Source organism: Lissotriton vulgaris, chromosome 3_1, assembly GCF_964263255.1.
Source record: "Lissotriton vulgaris chromosome 3_1, aLisVul1.2, whole genome shotgun sequence".
NCBI lineage: Eukaryota > Metazoa > Chordata > Amphibia > Caudata > Salamandridae > Lissotriton > Lissotriton vulgaris.
Window position 1 is genome coordinate 117000676 of NC_141689.1, and position 20187 is coordinate 117020862.

Consider the following 20187-nt stretch of genomic DNA (forward strand, 5'->3'; position numbering starts at 1 on the left):
AACCTGTTCGTGTACGCAGTAGTTCTCGTGTGAAACATATTCCTGCAAAACTTAGAGACTTTGTATGTTCTTAGTGTTTTTTTTTCTTGAGCTCAATTTTTTTTTTCTTTTTGTTGTTTTTTTTTTTCTTTAGGGGGGAGGCGTGTTGTATTCCTACATGATGTCACCTGATGTCACCTGTAGAATTATTGCATGTCATGTAGAATGTATGAGTGTCAGGAATGATTTCAGTTGGTGGAAATCGGGTAAAACTACTGCCTGCCTCTTTTGGATGCTCCTGTGGATGTTAAGTTGTTTTCCTTCTACATTAAAACTACTTGGTGGAACTCCTTGTGTGGACTCATCTCTACACCCACCCACTCACAAAATGGGGACTGGTGACCAGATACTTGATCAAACACCACAACTGGACACCATTAGGATACGCAAACTGAACTGCTTTACGTGCCATTACGAAAGCTGTAGAAGCACTTCACTTCTTTTAGTTCTTTCAAAAGATTGCAACAGCTGCACCCAGTGGATTCATGAGAACATTTCTCACAAATTACTACACATCAAAACGAAGAGTTCCACTGCTTTGTTTCTTTGCTCTTTCTCTGTAAGGTTTTGAAATATCTTAGACGCGAACACTCTTAGAAAGACCTGAGTGCACAAAACAATCCAGCACAGATTATTATGGGGCTCAATATTATACTAAGATATAGTACTTACTGCTAAAGAGCAACATATAGGATTGTGATCAGTTCTGTGTGCAAAGACATACACGTAAAAGAAGTCTGCAAACAAAAGATTTATAGAGCTATTTATAATTTGTACAGTCCCCCATCTAAAAAAGCTTAGATTTGTGACATTGAAACTAAGTGTAAAGCTAAGGCTCACAAATGTTCAGAATCTTTATAATAGGAACGAACAGTTGCTGTGTTTCCACACCAAGCTTGCTCACAGCAGGGAACATATGTACCTTTTTTTGGGACCTTGGTCAGGGAAGGCTCCGGTGTCTCAGGGGATGTGGTATCTGCTCCATCTTCGACAAGCTGAATCTGGGGGAAGAAAACAATATTGTTAGCAGTGCAGGCCTTAATTGGTCACAAATGAGGTAATTCAGTCATAATGAGCTACGCAGTCTTACTTTGTGTCAAAGTCAGTGCCCCAAGTGAATGAAATAAGTCTGCTAATGCTCAGTATCTGAGGAGAACTCTACTTCAGCTAGCTGAATCACTGTTTAAGTCGTACTGCCTTAATATTACTAAACCCGTCTGAGCTGTCTCCTTATCTAAAATGTATATTAGGAGTAACTCAAAATATATACTAAAATGATATTTTATGCTACAATACAAAAATAAAAATAGGTGTACCCATGGTGTCATGGTCCATGCTACAATAAAAGGACATTGGAAAAGCACGATAGAAAAGGCATGGAGAGCGTTAAAAAAGAAATTAGTTATCTATCTCTGGAATTATTTAAGAGCAATGCTTTTGGCGTGCGTAAAGACTTTAATTTAAATGTAGAGCAGCACTGCAATATTACCCAATTTACATATAACCCATTGTATGGATTTCAAAAAATCTAGATGAAACTCAAGAAACCCTTTCCGTTTTATTTGATTCACATAAAAAAAGAACGTACCAATAGTTTGAAAATGTGAATGAGTGATGACGTGTGAGAAAGTGCCCTCTTTCTGCATGGTTGCCCCCACTTTTTGCTGAATTGCTGATGTACTTTGAGTGTGCCCTGGGCTCCTGCTAATCAGGTACCCAGGGCCTGTGTTCTTTCCCTAAAATTGCATTGAAACCTAAACCCAATTGGCATCTCTAGCCACAGGTCAGCCCCTGGTAAATGGTGCCACAGGTACCCAGGGCACTGTGACCAGAGAAGGACTCTTAGGGTTGCAGCATTTATTGTGCCACCCTTAGAGGTCCTGTACCCTGACACTCACAAACTGCCTTTGCAGGCTGCGTGTCTTGGTGCATGTGAGAAGTTGGCCTGGTATATAATGCTCACTAATTCTTAGTGATCACTTTGTACATGCCAAGCAACCCTTATGATGATGGTTGTAATTCAACCTTGTAGACCAGTTATCCTAGTGGTAACGTGGACAAAGCAGTCTTAGGCTAAACTCTGAAAGGCATGTGAAGCCAGCTGTTATACCATACACAATCCCCTTGAATACCAAATGAAAGGGACACCACACAGATATATATTGAAAATATATATTGATTTTATTAACTATAAAATCCCCTGGACTCTTTATGAGCACAGAAGCACAAGCGTTAAATCACAAGACAGTTTAAAATACACAAAAGTTGCACAAATGTGGATGAGCCCTAGGGGCCACCTAAACCATATACTAAGAAAGTGGTATAAGAGATACCAATAGGAAAGGGAACAGGCCTAGGGCCTTGGGAATCGCTGGAGCTATTCGAGACTAGCGGTGACTAAGTTGGGAAAGGCCCGCGGGACTCGGTGCAGTGTTCAAAGTGCACGCACTTTCCAATGTAAAGTCTATGGTGCGTAAAAAGTACAAAGTTAGAAAGTTAGGAACCTTCCGAGTGACCTATGGAGCTGAAACTTAAGACACAGGCCCTTGAGATGTGTACCAGTGCAGGAGCACCGGCGGAGCTGAGTTACCTCACCCACAGGAAGCGGGTGCACAGGGTCGAAGTAGTGTCGGGTTTCGTCACGCTGGTCGATGGTGCTTGGAGCTGAAGATGCTGCAGGCGGCTCGATGTGAAGAGTTCCGGTGGATCCAAGGGTGGATCTGAAGATGTGAAGACCTGAAAGCAGAGGGGACAATGTTCAAAGTCACTAGCCAGTGACTACGGTGGAACCAGATTGGAACCAGGCGATGTCGGGTGCAAACAGGCGTTGTCGTGTAGCTTCTCTCTGCAGCCACGTGGACACCGGGGGTCGAGGACGTCCAGGAGTCGGTCACGAGCTGTCCCACGCAGGCTTCTCGCTGTTGGTGGTGTTGGCAACTTGATCGGAGCAAACAGGCCTTGGCTAATGCAAGCCACGCAGGAATTGAAAGATGCTTTTCACTCGGACCAGCAAGGTCAGAGCGAGTTCTCCTTTTCACAGGAGCTTGGGTAGGTCTGGAGCAACCAGACCTGCTGTGTAAATCGTCGGTTTCGTCGCCAAGATGGCCGCTGACCACATGGCTAGTGGCCGGGATGGCGCGTCGAGTGGCACAATGCAAAAGGGCCCCACGCAGATCGTGGAGATGCTGGAGGGCTGATCTTCGGTGCAAGGGCTGCTCGGTGGTGGGGGTTCTCAGTCCCCAAAGCACAACGTCGAGGATACCTCAGAAGCTGCGCAGTCAGCTTTTCGAGTGTCTTCCAAGAGGTCCGGTCCCACGTCACTCGGTGCCTCCACGGGTCCCTTCTTTGCAGGGACTGTGGATCGGGCTGTGAGAGGTCTGGGAGTCTGGTTCTTGTCCGGCTCTGGGCTCGGGCTCCGGCGGGAGGCGGCGGCAAAGCAGACGTCGAGTTGCTGGTTGGTACCTGTGTTCACAGGGTGGCCACTCCTAGGCCACAAGGGAGATTCTCTTCAGTCTTCTGAGCAGCAGAATGTCGAAGTCCAGTCGTCTTCTTAGTTTCAAGTTGATTCAGGATGATCTGCTGTGCAATGGCACTGCTCCCACTCTTATTCCCAATCTGAGGGGTGGATCACCTACTAGGTCCCTCCTCTGGGAGGAACCAGGAAGGGGGGCGGTTACACCCCCTTTCCTTTGTCCAGCTCTTCGCCAGGCCTGGGTCTGGAAAGTCCCAGGACCGGTTTGGACTGGCTTATGCACGGGGACACCTTGTGTGCCCCGGGCATGTCTGAATCTATTCAGCCCTGTCCTACCCAATACACGAAACCCTGTCTGGGGTGGTGCTCGCACCTCCCAAGGCAGGAAACCCTTTGTCCAAGCCTCCCTCACTGGAAGGACTCCCAGCAGCAGGGAGCCAGACTTGTGTCTGTGGTGGCAGCATCCATTTTGTGATGCTGAGGCTCTGGTTAACTTTAACCGGGGTTAAGGCTACACACATGTCGTGTCCCTCTAGAAGGGTGGAATGCTATCCCCGTCGACAGAACTGTCGAGGGGATAGTATTCCAATTCGTATGACACCTTACTCGACATGTTTTGATAAAGCCAAACCAAAGTTAGCATATAACCGCAAGGATTATAATGTACTTAAGAGTATATGGTATGGCAATATCCCGGAACAGCTTAGGGAGTGGTTCCCGACAGCTGCAGACAGGCTCAGCTCATGCTAGGGCACCATCTCACATATTTCCAAGCACTCTGCCTCCAGGATTGATGAGGCCTTCCATAGGAGTGGCTGATAGGAACATATGTGTCCAGTTTAAGGTCAGATATAGGGATACTATATCTAAGTAAGAGGTGATTACACCAACTTACCCCAGCTGAGTGATCAGCCAGTTGTGTCAAATATGGAGGCCAGGCCAGGGGTGGCACAATACATGCTGCAGCCCCTGGTAGGCCTTGGATGCACCTATGCCCTGGGTACCTATGGTACACTGTTACAGGGACCTATAAGGTGAACCAATTCCAATTGTGTTATGCACCTAAGGTACATGGAGTCCATTTTAAGGAGAGAGCAATTAGCCTGGGGCCCTGAATAGCAGGATCCCAAGCCAACTATGTAAAAAACCAGCTAAACACCAGGCAAAAAGTTTGGGGGTAACCATAGTCAGATATCCACCTTCCTACAGTGCAGAACAATGTGAAGAGTCAGCATGGTACACATCCCTGTGTGCCATGACTACAAACCACTGCCCTGGCAGAGATCAGTCACCCCTCTAGCTGGGTGCACTATACAAGTGGTGAGCGTACAGGTGCATGAGCCCTGTATCCCTACAGTGTCTTAAGTCCATTCTTAGACATTGTAAATGCAGTCCTGCCTTTATGAGTATATGGGCTGGGAGTTTATAATTAGGAACTCCACAGCACCATAATGGCTACACTGAAAACTGAGAAGTTTAGTATCAAACTTCTCAGCACTTTAAACCCACGCTGATGCCATTGTGGGATTTAATGAAAAATGCAGAGATGCCCCCTGAAAACGAATCCATCACTAGTGTCTAGGCTGAGTGACTGCTTTCAGCTGCAAACAGATAGGTTTCTGAACCCCTGCTGCTCTCTGGGGCCTGACACAATGCACATCCTGGGATGAGGTGCCAAGCCTCCTCCCCCAGGATGGGCAGGGTTCACAAAGGGGAAGCTTTTAAGCCTTTGTGAGCTTTCCCAGGCTAATTGTCTGCTTTCAGCAACTGGTCCCCACTGGTTCTGACCCCCATTTTGGGCGGGAGAACCAGCGGGAAAAACAAGTGAGGATGGGAGGTGTGTCCACCTCTGTCAACTTCACCCCTCAGATTGGGGAGGCGAGGTGAAGCACAAATCTCAGTCCACACCATCTTTAAGATAAGGGAGACTCAGCCAATCAGGTACAGGCACATGCCCCCCTCCCACTGGAGGGTGGCATAATAGGGGGTGTACCCACCCCAGGCAAGGGACCCTTTGGTCACTTACTTTTACCTACCTTTAACTCCCTAAATCTAGTATTTAAGGGCACACGTGAACCATGCTTCCTCAGATCCAGATAAGAAACAAGAGTGATCGAATAGCCGTGCAGCCGCTAACAAGAGAAGACGCCCACTGGCTTGGTCCAAGCCTTACCGGCTTGTCTCCCCCTCGAACCTGCTCCTGCGAAATCCCTGTGTCCCTTGCAGCCAGCAACCTCAAAAACCCCAGAGGACCTACCTGCGTTCACTTCCAAAAACGGCTTCCTTCTCCTGTGAACACAGGATTTGTGAACACAGGATTTGTTCAACTGCAACCTCTGGTAGCAGCCGGAAAATGCTAATCCGCCCCACTCTGCCCCAGTCGTCCACAGCAAACACCACAAGGAGGTCACCCCGGCAATCTAGACCCAGGATCCGACGACCCCTGACCTGCCTCAAGCCTTCAGCAGATGCCTGCAGTCTAAATCCAGAAGGCCTCTCAAACCGTGACCAGGAGCTGGTAAGAAGACCAGAGCCCAAAAAGCACCCCTACACCAGATGCCCCATGGCCTTGTGTGCCCAAATCAACAGTGCCTAGCCAACCCCTAGCTTCCCAACTTATCTCTCTTAGAGGTGGTCACACCCAGATGTCCTTCGTCTCCCTGTCTGCTGAGGTTCTGCATTGGAAACAGGGCATCCGACGTCAAAACAGCACCCTGCACCCGGCCGCCCTAGTGCCGCTGAGGGTGCACCTTTGGTGCCTATTTAGTTCCCCATTTGCCCAGGAGCTTTGTCCCCACAACACATTGGCCTGCTTGCCAGCAGCCACCAACTGGAGGCCCTCTATCCCCCGTTGGATAACATTGGGCCTCAACCGGCCACCCTAGAGCCGCGGAGGGTGTAACAAGAGTGCATCACTGACCCTGGGGGACCCCCGAGTCTACCCCCAGAACCTCAACACCCACTACTGAATACTCACCTAAAAAACGATAACCATATTTTCCTCCATAGAATAACATTGACACTTTTTATTGAAAAAGTTTCTAAGTGTGGAGTTTTGAAACCTAAAGAAATTCTTTAAAAATTGTACGATTTTACAAAAATGCTTTTACTCACCTGTTCACAGGAAATGTCCCAGTGCTGCATCCAGGCATGCAGCGCGGAGTAAGAAAAGTAATCCAAAAGTAACTTACCTATTTTACTGAAAATCCCATTCAAGTCTATGTACTGTATTTACAAGTGATTGCATTTCTCTGAAACAATACTGTAATTCAAATTCTAGTCCATTTACAATTGAACTGTATTACAAACAGCATTTACTACTAAAAAGTATGTATTGCTTACCTGTGCTAGGCTTGCTTGGTTCTAGAAATAAAGTAACTAAAAGAATATTTTTATACAAAAACAAAAACAATTGGTTTGAAGTTGTCTTTGAGGGTGTGAATTCATTTGCTGACCGAGTGTGTACAGCAAATGCTTAACACTGTCCTCTGATACTGCCTTACTGCTCGACCACACTACCACAGAGTACGGTTTTACCTCTGTCTACCTTTGGGGTTTCACTGGACTCTGCACACTATAGCTCACTTTGGTATAGTATATACAGAGCCAGCTTCCTACAACATGTCACTCTGAAATATTGTAGTGCACGCGCATTCCGAGTACATAAACAAAAAATATACATACATTATATAGATATATATATATATATATATAAATAAATAACATAAGAAAGATGCTGTTCTTTTAACTAATTGTGGGAATCATGTCCTTAGTATAAGGAGAGAAAATTGGCTAATTTGTCCATATGCACTGTATTCCAAGTTACTGTTAAATGAAATCAACACTAGATAAGATAATAGGTTTTGCGAAAATATATATAAGCACACAATGGTGAAGAAAATTATGCAAGTTAGTGGTGTTTGCACTTTGGTTTATTTATGCACAGTAAAGCACTTTATACATATAGGACACAAATAGGGTGAAGTAGTGGGTTTTTCCTTAGTAAAAAAAAAAATTTGTAAATTGATACTAGTATAGCGCACTACTCACCCGCAAGGGTCTCAAGGCGCTTGTACGAATACCGCTGTGGAACCCATCCTGGCTTTCCCTGTGAGGTGTCTACTCCTGGACACCCCCAAGGTGGAGGCCAGGCATCCTCAGCGTTGTGGGGGCTGTTGTGGAGATTAAGCAAGCTATTGCCAAGAGTTGTAGAGTGGGACTCCATGATTGGGATAGGCACAGAGGCGAGAATTATCAGGTTCGTGGAATTTATTTGAGCTCAAGACCCGCCGAGGCAGGGAATTGAACCCTGGTCCCGGGCTAGACCTCTGCATCAGGGTCTGCCACTCTAACCATTGAGCCACACTTCTCCACTTGCTACAGCCAGGGGTTTGTGCAATATGGTGGCCTTTATGAAAATGCATTTATGCAATTATTCTGTGACATTTAACTCAATCATTAGTGTGGGTTGAAAAAGTATTTTACGATTATTGTGGGCCATGAAGGTATTTTACATATATATTTTTTACCCTGATGTCATAAATATCACATTTTAAAATTGTATTTTACAATATGATAAGAATTATAATGTTGATTACAACTGAAAAGAAAAACATACCCAGTACATGTTAAGATGTCTTTTATGTTGATAGTTGCACTGGCACTTTAAATAGAGGTGTGCTTCACGACCATGTTGTCATGTGATCAAGGCAGGGATCTGCCGAAACGTGTCATGAGGATTTTGGTGGCGTTTAAGAAATAAAATTCAAAGCACCAAACTGGGTCTGTCTTGTCCTCTAGGCTGGAAGTTGCAACTGGAGCGAGTTTTGTCGAAATTATATATATATATATATACACACACACACACACACACTGAAAAAAACATAGGTTTGACACCAGTTATAGTTCGCTGGAAATTTTACTGACATAAAACCATTGGAATTCCACGTTATAGTTAGTTGGACTCACTATAATTTGCGCGCCTGCAATTCACTGCTGATGACGTCATATATTACATCACTCATGACATGGTCAGTGACATCACTCATGACACCATCCAGTGAATGTGCGTCTTTCTGAAAAATGAATATGTTTTATATATGTATTTGTAAAGGTCGATGGACGAATAAATGTTTAAATAAGTGTGTAAATGGATGTTTATTTTTAATAAAATATTGATTGGTTAACTGGCTTATAAAGTGTATCTTAGTGAATACATATATTAGAGAGTCATTTTTAAATATTTAAATATATGCATCAGTGTTTCACTTTGTGTAGAAGTGGCTGCATGGGTTGGTGACCGACTCACTGTTTGTATGTGTTTTGAAGACAGCATATGTGCAGGACTGTATGGGTGGATGAGTGTGTGTGTATATGTGTGTGTTAGTGAGTGAATGCCTGCCCCACTAGTGTCTTTATGAGTAACTACATATGTTTTAATCTAGTATATGTGAGTATTGATGTATATAAGTGAGTATATGTGAGAGTGAGAGATTGAAAGAGTTCCTGTTTAAATAAGTATGTGTTTCTATAAGTGATTGTTTAAGAGAGTAAGTATGTGTAAGTTTTTCTTAGAAGTAATGTGCTAGTGTGTGTATAGTTGTATATGCAAATAAATGGATGTTCAATAGCGAATATGCTACTTACTAGTATGCATCTGTTCTTGGCATGTAGGGCTGCTGACATTCATATCTGTGCATAGATCGCCGCCTAGTGTTGGGTCCGGATGATTGCACATTGTTGTCCTGGAAGAGTCTTCGAAGTATCACGAGATAGGTGGCTCCTTCCCTGGACTACAGTGCGCATGGGCATCGACTCCATCCCCAGATTGTTTTTAGCCATTGTGGCCAAGATGGAGTGAACCTCAGTGAATGATGACCATGCTATGAGTATATATGTGAATACTGCAGCTGCTACAGGCGCCGGGGAGGAGGGCGGGCGATATGAATGTCAGCAGCCCTACATGCCAAGAACAGATGCATACTAGTAAGTAGCATATTCGGTTCGAGGCATGTGGGCTGCTGAATTCATATCTGTGCATAGAATACATAGCAGTCACTCCATTAGCGGTGGCCGCCCGTGCCAGCTGCAGCAGTTTGGAAAAGTGTCTTGAGAACAGCCTGCCCTACAGCTGTCTGCTGTTTGGAGTGCACATCAACACAGTAATGCTTAGTAAATGTGTGTGTGGTAGACCATGTGGCTGCTCTACATATGTACTCTAAGGGAATGTTTCCAAGGAAAGCCATAGAGGCCCCCAACTTTCTGGTGGAGTGGGCTCTTGGTGGAATGGTAAGGGTGCGTTTTGCTTTTGCATAGCAGATCTGGATACATTTAACGATCCACCTAGCAATACCAGCCTTGGAAATAGGGTTACCTTTGTGGTGTGGCGCAAAGGTGACAAAGAGTTGCTTAGTCTTTCTAAAATCCTTGGTCCTATCAATGTAATACATTAGGGCCCGTTTAACGTCAAGGGTGTGGAGCATCCGCTCCGCCAGTGACTCAGGATTTTGAAAGAAAACAGGTAATTCGATTGTTTGGTTGATGTGGAACTGAGACACAACCTTGGGCAGAAACTTAGGGTTAGTGCGGAGCGCACCACCCTGTTGGAATGAATTTGGATAAATGGCTGTTGGATTGTGAGGGCTTGCAATTCACTAACCCTCCGTAGCGATGTAATTGCTACGAGGAAAGCCACTTTCCACGTCAAGAACTGAATCTCGCAGGAATGCAGTGGTTCAAAGGGAGGACCCATCAGTCTGGTAAGAACCACATTGAGGTTCCACTCAGGAGCTGGTGGAATCCGTGGTGGAATGACTCGTTTGAGGCCTTCCAAAAATGCTTTGATGGCAGGCACCTTGAAGAGTGAAAGGTGTCTATTTTGGAGATACGCGGCCATTGCAGACAGATGAATGCGAATGGAAGTATAGGCCAGATTACACTTGTACAGATGGAACAGGTAACAGATGATGTTTTGAATAGAAGCATCCAGCGGGTTAATGTTGTGGTTCGCATAATAAAAAAGACAAACCGCTTCCATTTTGCCGCGTAGCAGGCTTCCTTGCCTCCCGAATGATGTCCATGCAATTGGGAGGTAAGTTCAGGTAGCCAAACTCTAGGACTTCAGGAGCCAGGTTGCCAGGTTGAGCTGTTGCGGATCTGGGTGCTGAATGTCGCCATGGCTCTGCGTCAGAAGGCTGGGTGTGAGACGTAGCCTTTGATGCGGTACCACGGACAGTTCCAGAAACGTGGTGTACCATGGTTGACGAGCCCATGTTGGAGCAACTAGGATGAGAGTCAGAGTGTTGCCTGAGTTTGCGTGCCACCAGCGGTATCAGAGGTGCTGGGGGAAAAGCGTACGCAAATTTGCCTGACCAGTTCATCCATATCGCATTGCCCTGCGACAGTGGGTGTGGGAACCTGGCGGCGAAACTTTGGCATTTTGCGTTCTCCTGAGTGGCGAACAGGTCTATCTCTGGATGACCCCACCTTTGGAAGTACGGCTGGAGTACTGATGGATGTATCTCCCACTCGTGCATTTGGTGGCTGTGCCTGCTGAGCAGGTCCGCCATCTGATTGTCCTTGCCTGGGAGATGCTCTGCCATGAGGAAGATGTTCCTCTGAATGGCCCACTTCCACATGCTCTGAGCCAGATGAGACAGCTGCGGAGAGTGTGTGCCTCCCTGCTTTTGAATGTAGTACATCGCCGTCATGTTGTCCGTCCGAATCAACACAACCTTGTTGCATAGATGTACCATGAAGGCCTTTAGTGCCATGAAGATCGCCATCAGTTCCAGAACATTGATGTGCATCTTCCCCTGTTGCTGCGTCCATAGTCCCTGCACAGTGTATTGGAGTACATGCGCTCCCCATCCCTGGAGAGAAGAGTCCTTTGTCAGGATAATCTGTGGCACAGGCTCCTGAAACGGTCGGCCCTTGCAAAGGTTTCGTGGATTCCACCAATGCAGAGAGTTGTATGCCCGACCGCTCACCAACACTAGGTCTTTCAACTGGTTGTGGGCCTGAGTCCACTGACGTGCCAAGCACTCCTGAAGCGGACGCATATGTAGTCTCGCGTGCGGGACAATGGAGATGCAGGAGGCCATCATGCCTATCAACTGCATGAACACTCTTGCTGGAAGCGAGTGTTGAGGTCTGAATCTTTGGATCAGGGATTGAATGCTGTCGACTCTCACTGAATTCGGCTGTGCTGTGGCCGCCAGAGTGTTTATGGTCACACCCAGATACTGTCGTATGTGGGCGGGCTGGAGATGGGATTTTAGGTAATTCAGTGAGAACCCCAGATCGTGCAGAAGGTGAATGGTGAGGGACACGTGGTCGGCGCACTGCTGGGCCGACTTCGCCTGAATGAGCCAGTCGTCCAGATAGGGGTAGACGTGGATGTTTTGACGTCTCAGATGCGCCGCCACCGTCGCCAGGCACTTCGTGAAAACCCTGGGTGCCGTGGTGACCCCAAAAGGCAAAACCTTGAACTGGTAGTGCTGGTTTTGGATGGTGAACCTGAGGTATTTTCTGTGTGAAGGATGTAGTTGAATGTGGAAGTACGCATCCTTCAGGTCCAAAGTTGCTAGGAAGTCCCCCTGTTGAAGCAGTGGGAGAACCTGCTGCAGTGTGAGCATGTGGAAATGCTCTGATAGGATGTAAAAGTTGAGGGGCCTGAGATCCAGGATGGGCCTGAGGGATCCGTCCTTCTTTGGAATAAGAAAGTACAGGGAGTAAACTCCCGCACCTCTTTCCTGCAAGGGCACGAGCTCTATTGCCTCTTTTTGCAGCATGACTGTGACCTCCTGCTGCAATAAGTGCAAGTGCTCGCCGGACATAGGACGGTGCCTTGGGGGTATGTTGGGTGGAGTGGATGCGAGCTCCAGACAATAACCGAATTGGACAAGTGTTCTGACCAACCTGTCCGTGGTGATGTACTTCCACACGGGCAGGAACTGCTGGAGTCTCCCCCCGACCGTGTTGCGTGGTCGGGGGGCAGTGACAAGGCGTCACTGTTTGATGGCGGTGGAGGACCTGGAGCTGTTGTTGCCACGTCCTCTGCCCTTGGTGTTTTTGCCGCGGTAACCACCTCGACCCTTGTTGGAATAAGAAGTCTGTGCGTTGCTTTTGTAGAATTGCGCTGACTGCGAGAGTTGACCCCTTGAGGTGCCCCTAGTATTGGAGCGACGAAAGGACCCACTCCGAAACTGCTGGGATTGCAAGGCACCCATTGATTTTGCGGTGTCGGTGTTCTTCTTCATCTTCTCAAGGGTGGTATCAACCTCAGGGCCAAACAGGTGATCTGGGTTGACCGTTTGGTTCAAGATGGTAGTTTGAATGTCCGGCTTGAACCCAGCTATCCTCAGCCATGCATGTCTACGAAGCATAACGCTAGTGTTAATTGCGCGTGCGGCGGTGTCAGCCACGTCCAGAGCGCACTTTATGGAAGCATTGGAGATAAGCTTCCCCTCTTGTATCAACATTTCTGCCGCTTCCTTATATTGATCGGGTAAATGCTGTAAAAGGGTCTCTAGAGTATCATAGTGTGCCCTGTCATAACGCGCCAGGAGCGCCTGCGTGTGGAGATGCGCCATATATTGGCTGCCTGCGCTGCCACCCTCTTCCCCGAAGCCTCAAAGACTTTTGATTCCTTGTCTGGGGGAGGAGCATCACCCGTAGTCTGTGAGTTGGCTCTTTTCCGGGCATTGGAGACAACCAGGGAGTCCAGAGGCAACTGTCCCTTAATATAAGTTGGATCAGTGGGCGCCGCCTTGTACTTCTTGTCGATTCGCGGGTTGTTGACCCTCGCCCGGGTGGGTTCTTTGAACACCTCAGCTGCATGCTTCAAAACACCCTTCAGCATTGGCAGAGTTTTTACAGTCTTTTCAGAGACCGAAAAGGTGTCAAATAGAAAGTCGACGTCCACCGGGTCAGCATGCAGCTCGACGTTGTGATTGCAGCTTTCAATGCCCTCATTGAGAGGGCAGCGGCCAGAGTCCTCAGTGGGGGAAGTTTTGGCTGAAAAAAGCCGAGGGTCCTGTCCAGAATGCGGGTCCCCAGGATCGCCACCAGCAGACCAGGGTTCAGTCACAACCTCTGGGTCTGTGTAGACGGGATAGCTGTACTCATCCACGTAGTCACCTTCACCTGCGTCGACATTGGAATGATTGGGCGAGAGTTCGTGAGCCTGTGGTGAAATGGGCTCCATCAAGGCAGTAGTACCAGCAGAGTCCATCTTTCGTTTGAGTGGGATCTTGTACGACTCCAATTGGGGCTCAGGGGTGATTTTCATCTTCAGGAGGGAAAGTCTGCCTGTGTCGGCGTCGATGAAATGCTCCTGACGCTCCTCCTCTGCAAGTGGTCGATGCCGTGGGGCGAGGACCACCAACGACTGTTTCGGCGTTGAAGACACCTTCTCGGGCACGCCGGCCCCCGGTTTAGGAGCGAAAGCCTTCGGCGCCGTCTTAGGCGGCAAGGTGAAAAGGATCGGCGTGGGCGCCTTCGCCGGTTTCTCCAGAGGCTTGGGCGGCGCAGTGTCCTTCGGCTCGACTGCTGCGGCGCCGTCCCTAATTCGCTGTAGGGACTCCGTAACCTTTTTAGTGAACGCGGCGGATGGACGCGCCGGTTCGACAGAGTCTTTAGCGGCTGGTTTCGAAGCGGAGACCAACGATGTGCCCTTCGGAGTCGACGCACTCGGCGCAGCTCCTTTGGTCTTGTCGTGTGGAAGCGAGGCAGAGAGGGACTTCGGGTCGTCCGGCCGCTTCTTCGGGTCACGAGGCAGAGAGGGACTTCGGGTCGTCCGGCCGCTTCTTCGGGTCGAGAATAGACTTCTTGGGGTCGTCGACCGTTTTCTTGTGATCGAGTCGACCCTTGCTGGCGTCGACCGTCTTCGGCGCCAATGCGGCTGCGTCCGACCCCTTAACCTTCGGCTTCGATGTAGTAGCCTTCGGGTCGGCAATTTTGACGTGGCTCTTCGGCTCGACGACCATCTTAGATTTCTTCGGCGCCGAGGCCTCCGAAGTCTTCGATCCGACCAGCGCAACACGCACTTTCGGTTTCGATATCTCCGGCGTCGAGACTGTAGGTTTCACTTTTGGTTTCTGAGGTACCGGGAGTGGATCGGTATCAATGTCCGTGGCCGGGCCGGGAGGCGGAGCCGTGGAACGTACATCAAGGTGTTGGGTAAGGCCCGAAGGCGATCCCTCGACCTGGGCCTTATGAATTTGGACGGCCCCGGATTCAGTCTGAGGAAGCTCCTCGTCCAAGCTATCCTCCACGGTGGCAAGGGCCCCGTCGTAGTCCCCTACCTCCTCGACAACTTCATCGAAATCCTCGGTCTCTGCGTCGTAGTCGTCCTCGACCTCTGACGCGGGGTTGGATTCCGTGATGTCCTGGATATCGTCGTCCTCGACAGCCCCAGCATCGAAAATGTCCGTAGGCGGTGGTGCAGACTGCTGGGCCTCCAGGCGCGCAGCTCGACGGAGCTTGAGTGTTTTCTTGGACCGGAACCTGGAACAGGCCATACACTTGGCCTGGTCGTGGTCCGGCGACAAGCACTTGTTGCACACCGGGTGTACATCGATATGTGGGTACTTTGAGGCACACACCGGACATCGTTTGAATGGACTTCTTTCCATGATAGATGAAGAGTCTGGAGCGTCGACTAGGCCCTTCCGCGCCGAAAGCACGCAGAAGAACAATTTCCTTTCGGAGCCGAGAAAATTACGAAGCCGAACGGAGACAATACCGACGCAAGTCCTAAAGACCTTTTGGTCTTAAGCAAAGTAAAGTTAAGTTTTATCGATTCCGACAGGAGGGAACCAAAGACATCCGAACCCAATGGCGGAAAAAAACAATCTGGGGATGGAGTCGATGCCCATGCGCACTGTAGTCCAGGGGAGGAGCCACCTATCTCGTGATACTTCGAAGACTCTTCCAGGACAACAATGTGCAATCATCCGGACCCAACACTAGGCGGCGATCTATGCACAGATATGAATTCAGCAGCCCACATGCCTCGAACTTTATTTGCATGTCTGAGTATGTGTGTGAGTAACTTTTGGATGACTGTCGGTGTGTAACAGGATGTATATGTGTATCACTACATATGATGAGTTCGTATATGTAGGAGTGACTATATAGATCTGTTGCTGAATGAGTGGATGTGTATATAGATGGTGGAATTACTGAATTGGTTGTTGTAACTGGTATGGGTATCTCTTTTTTTGAAAAGGTTAGTTTCTATTTTTGAATGTGTTTCAAGGGTTACATTACACTGAAAGGAGGTCTGTCAGTCTGTCACAAGGATGGTGTCATCAGTGATGTCATGAGTGATGTCACTGACCAGGTCATGAGTGATGTAATATGTGAAGTCATCAGCAGTGCATTGCAGGCGCAGTCCAACTAACTATAACGTGGAAATTTCAATGGTTTTAGGTCAGTAAAATTTCCAGCTAACTATAACTGGTGTGAAACCTATGGTTTTGTCAGTTAATTTCATAGGTTTTTTAAATGCTAATTCGTTTTTTCAGTGAATTTCAAAGGTTTTTTAATAGCAAATTTCTATAGCTATGAAATGTATTATTTTTTATAATGAATCCTATATTGTATATTTATGTAATACTATTTTTTTATGTATATTGTTCATGTTTTTTTTTTTTGCCCTGGAGCGCACCCGGTGCGCGTCCCGGTGAGCGCAGTCTTGCGGCGCGCCCCAGGGTGCGTACCGGTGAGCGTCCCGTTAGCGCTTTTGCCACGAATGAAATCATCATAGTGATGTAAAGCGTAGCCGCGTCTGCATGATACGCACGGCGTAAACGCACCTGGAAGCACTCGAGCGCATACAATCGCGCAACGTAAGCATCCGACGCGCTTACGCGACGCGCCCCGGGCTCCCCCAGGGGCGCGTCGCGTAAGCGCGTCGGGTCATGTGACCTAAAAATAACACTTTTCATTGGTTCAGGACAGTTTATTTTTCCAAATGATGAAAGCCCCCACCTTTTTTCCTCATTCTCACTTTGTACTTTGAGTGAAGAAGATCTGTTGAAAGACCTCTCTGTACCTTTTTGGACTGAAAAATGGCTTCAGTAGCAACAACAGCAGAAGCATCTCAGCCACCACCACCATCAAGAGGACCACCACAACACCACAGTGATGGAGATGAAGAAGAGAAGGAGGAGGAGAGGGGGAGGAGGGCGTTCCTGCCAGAAGATAATACCCCATCCATATAGGCCAAAGCAGCACATTATATGGGAGTTTTTTTCCATCCCAAAGGACCTCAAAAAGTGAATGCGCCAAGGGTTACTTGCCTAATCTGTGGCACTGAACTTTCAAGGCGGAACGCTAACAAGAAGTACTCTTTTGGCAATAACACCATGATTCGCCACATGCAGCGCAGGCATCCTAACAACTATGCTGAGGCAGAGGTCCGAGAACTGGCCAGAAACCCTCCCCAATCTTCACCCAGCACCTCCAAAAGAAAGCAACCCACTCCATCGGGACCAGAGACAAGGGAGATGGTCCCAAACATACAACCCAAGTTTGGGCAATACAAGATCACTTGTATATTTTGTGGTAAAACAATCACCTATGGTGAGCAAAGCATAAAGCTCATCAACCGTGCTGGTGACAACCACAATTGCCCCAAAAAAACATAATTTTTTCCTGATTATTTTTTTGCTCCAGTTGAGCCGTTTACAATTCCCTGTTTTTTGTTTCTCCCCATAAAAATAACAAAAAATATAAAATTGTTCATAAAAGCAAAAAAAAGTACAAAATGTTAAAAAAAAACATTAAAATAATATAAAACAACAAAAAGAAGAAGAAAAAAACAGTTTTTAGAACTACCTCCAATTTATAAAAAAAGCTAAATTTTTTAAAAACACTCATTCTTTTTACCCCATGGTATGCTCCCCGGTGCGCGTACCGGGTGCTCCCCCCGCGCAAATCGAAAAAAATATATATTTTTTTTTGCCCAGCGGGGCCCTTTTATGGCCCCCACATCAAACCTGGGGGGTCTACTCTGCCCCTTTTTGGTCAATTCCCCCTTTGTTTTTGCCACCTCTTGTGTCTCGATCCTACCAAGACACAAGATGGCGGCCTGTTTAGAATGTTGACAGACACCCGAGAGCCAATCAGCTTTCCGCGCGAACTCGCTTAGCGCGCTGGTTCGCGCCCCGGTGCGCGTACAGGGGCACGCTTATGGATATATTTTTTTGAACCTAAATTACTCAAAATCCACTGGAACACATATCTTGAGACACAGCAAAGGCACATCGGGCTACCAGTCCCTACAATTTTGCCAAGTTTGGTGGAAATCCATTCAGCCGTTCGGGCTAAAAGTGAGTTTGACCGCACTATGGAAATTAACATGGGGAAAACACGTTTTGGGACCCCCCTTTTATCTTGGCACTCGCTTGACTAATCCCCCCCAAACTTTCAGGGAAGGAGCGGAGCGCCGCGAGGCAAATTTGAGGAAAATTTCAGGCAGATTCCTCAACTGGCGCCAAAGTTATTCCCAATAGAATGTTGCGAATTTCCTATACAAAATAATCCTAACTATAACTACCTACTGGCGACGGCCAGTAGGTAATATATATATATATATACATATATATATATTAAATTTGCTTCTGCAACAAGAAACAAAAACCTTATTTTATCCTTCTTTAAAAAGACAATATATTCATAGGAAGAATAAAAACAGATGTAAAAGAGACACCTGAATTCTCTTTAATGAACTGCAGAAAAGGCAATGGAACATAGAAGGCTGCATTGGAACAGTACAAAAACTGAAAGAAAATAAAGCAAAACTGGCACCGTACCTTTAAGACAGCCATGACCCATACCTTCCAGTCATGCCTCAGGGGTGACAGGCCAGTTGTTTTTTGCAGAGACCTGAAGAACAGTGTAAAAATAAATAACCTAATAAATGCTCATTTGTATGGGGAGGCAGGTGAGTTGCTTAGGACTTTGATGAGAATACCCCTGGAAGAGAACTGAGATTACAGGTAAGTAACTTATCCTTCTATTCCAGGGGGTCGTCATCAATAGTCAGAAACACTGAATCGATTCGCAAGTACATCCTCTACCTCTGCGGACAAATGAACAGAAAAACAAGAGCTTCAGGCTCCGCTTTGGAATACATTTCTCAAAGAGGCCTGTCCAAATTAGCCATCTGCTCCTGTGTCTGAAAGCAGACAGTAGTGTCTTGTGAATGTATGAACCGACTGCTTTGCAGATCTACAGAGATGGGTACATTGTGCAACAAAGCCACAGTAGCTGCCTATCCCCTTGTGGAATGAGCCTTGAGAATGGCCCTAAGGAGCTTATTAGACAACTGGTAAGACAGTTGATACATGCCACTTTCCATCTGGAGATGGAGCGTTTAGAAGCTGAAAAACCTTTAATGATGGAATCGTAATTTATGAACAAGTAATCAGACTTCCTAATAGCCTTGGACTTGTCTAGGTAAAACTTTAGGACTCATTTAAGGTCTAAAGAGTGAAGAGACCTTTCGGCCGGTGTGGTGGGATTAGGAAAAGAAGGTGGCTAGTAAAATGGATTGATCAATGTGAAAATCAGACACCACCTTTGGCAGGAATGAAGGGTAGCTTCTCATTACTATCCAGTTGTTCTGAAACACCGAGTATGACTCTTTAGAGCAGAGCTTAGATCTTGTTCGTCCTACGAGCAGTAGGGATCGCCACCAAGAAGGCAGCCTACCATGTGCAATGTTGAAAGGTCGCTTTGTAAATCGGCTCAAAGAGGATCCATGAGCTTGGAAAGAACCACATTGAGCTCCCAGGGAGGAGAAGGTTACCGGATTGAGGAAAAGACTGTCTTTATCCCTTTCAAAAAATCGTTAACCACCTGAAACTGGAAGGATGGTTGGGAGGGTGATTTTCTGTATGCCGTAATAGCTGCAAGGTGCACTTTTATGGAGGCAAACTTCAAACCTGAATTGGCCAAGTGCAGGAGATATGGTAAAATAACCTCCTGCTGCCCTTTGGTCGCTTGGAAACCCTATTGTAAACACCACATATAGAATCTCTTCCATTTAAATGCATACGATTGTCTCGTTGAAGGTCTCCTTGATTCCTTTAAAATGTTCATGCACTCCTGAGGAAGTCCCAGATGGCTGTCAAGGATCTCAAGAGCCATGCAGCCAAGTTCAGTGAAGGAAGGTTGGGATGATGGATTTTACTGTACATTTTGGAGAGGAGATCTGGTCTGCATGGCAGCTTCCAGTGTGGACCCTCAGAGATGTAGAAGGTCCGGGTACCACCACTGCCGTAGCCAGCCCGGTGCTAACAGGATCATCCTCGCCCTGGAGTAGTGGAGTTTGGTTATGACCCCAAAATGATCGGAAGTGGTGGAAAAGTATACAAAAAGCCGCCTGACCAATAGATCAAAAGAGCATTCCCTTTTGTTCCTAGTGTTAGTATCTTGATTTGAAGTCTTAGCATTTTTTGTTGGTGTCGTCCGAGAAGAGATCGATTGTTGGATGACCCCATTCCGGAAGATGTCTGCTAACACCTAGTCGTGCAGAACCCAGTCTTGCTGATCTTCCAAGTCACGAATAAAGGAATCTGCTTGGACATTCTGTTCTCCTGGTAGGTAGAGAACTGTAATTGACAGTTGTCTGGACAGGCGCCAATGCCAAATCGCTTAAGCCT

General features: G+C 47.1%; 1 protein-coding gene across 11 annotated transcripts in view; it reads right to left on the reverse strand.

The window, feature by feature from the left end:
* DCTN1 (dynactin subunit 1) overlaps positions 1-20187 on the reverse strand; it is a 624416-nt gene that overhangs the window by 409857 nt on the left and 194372 nt on the right. For all 11 annotated transcript variants that reach the window (XM_086960179.1, XM_086960178.1, XM_086960174.1 and 8 more), the window contains exon 3: positions 962-1040. In XM_086960179.1, the coding sequence (XP_086816305.1) occupies positions 962-1040 (79 nt within the window). The remainder of the gene's footprint in view (positions 1-961; positions 1041-20187) is intronic.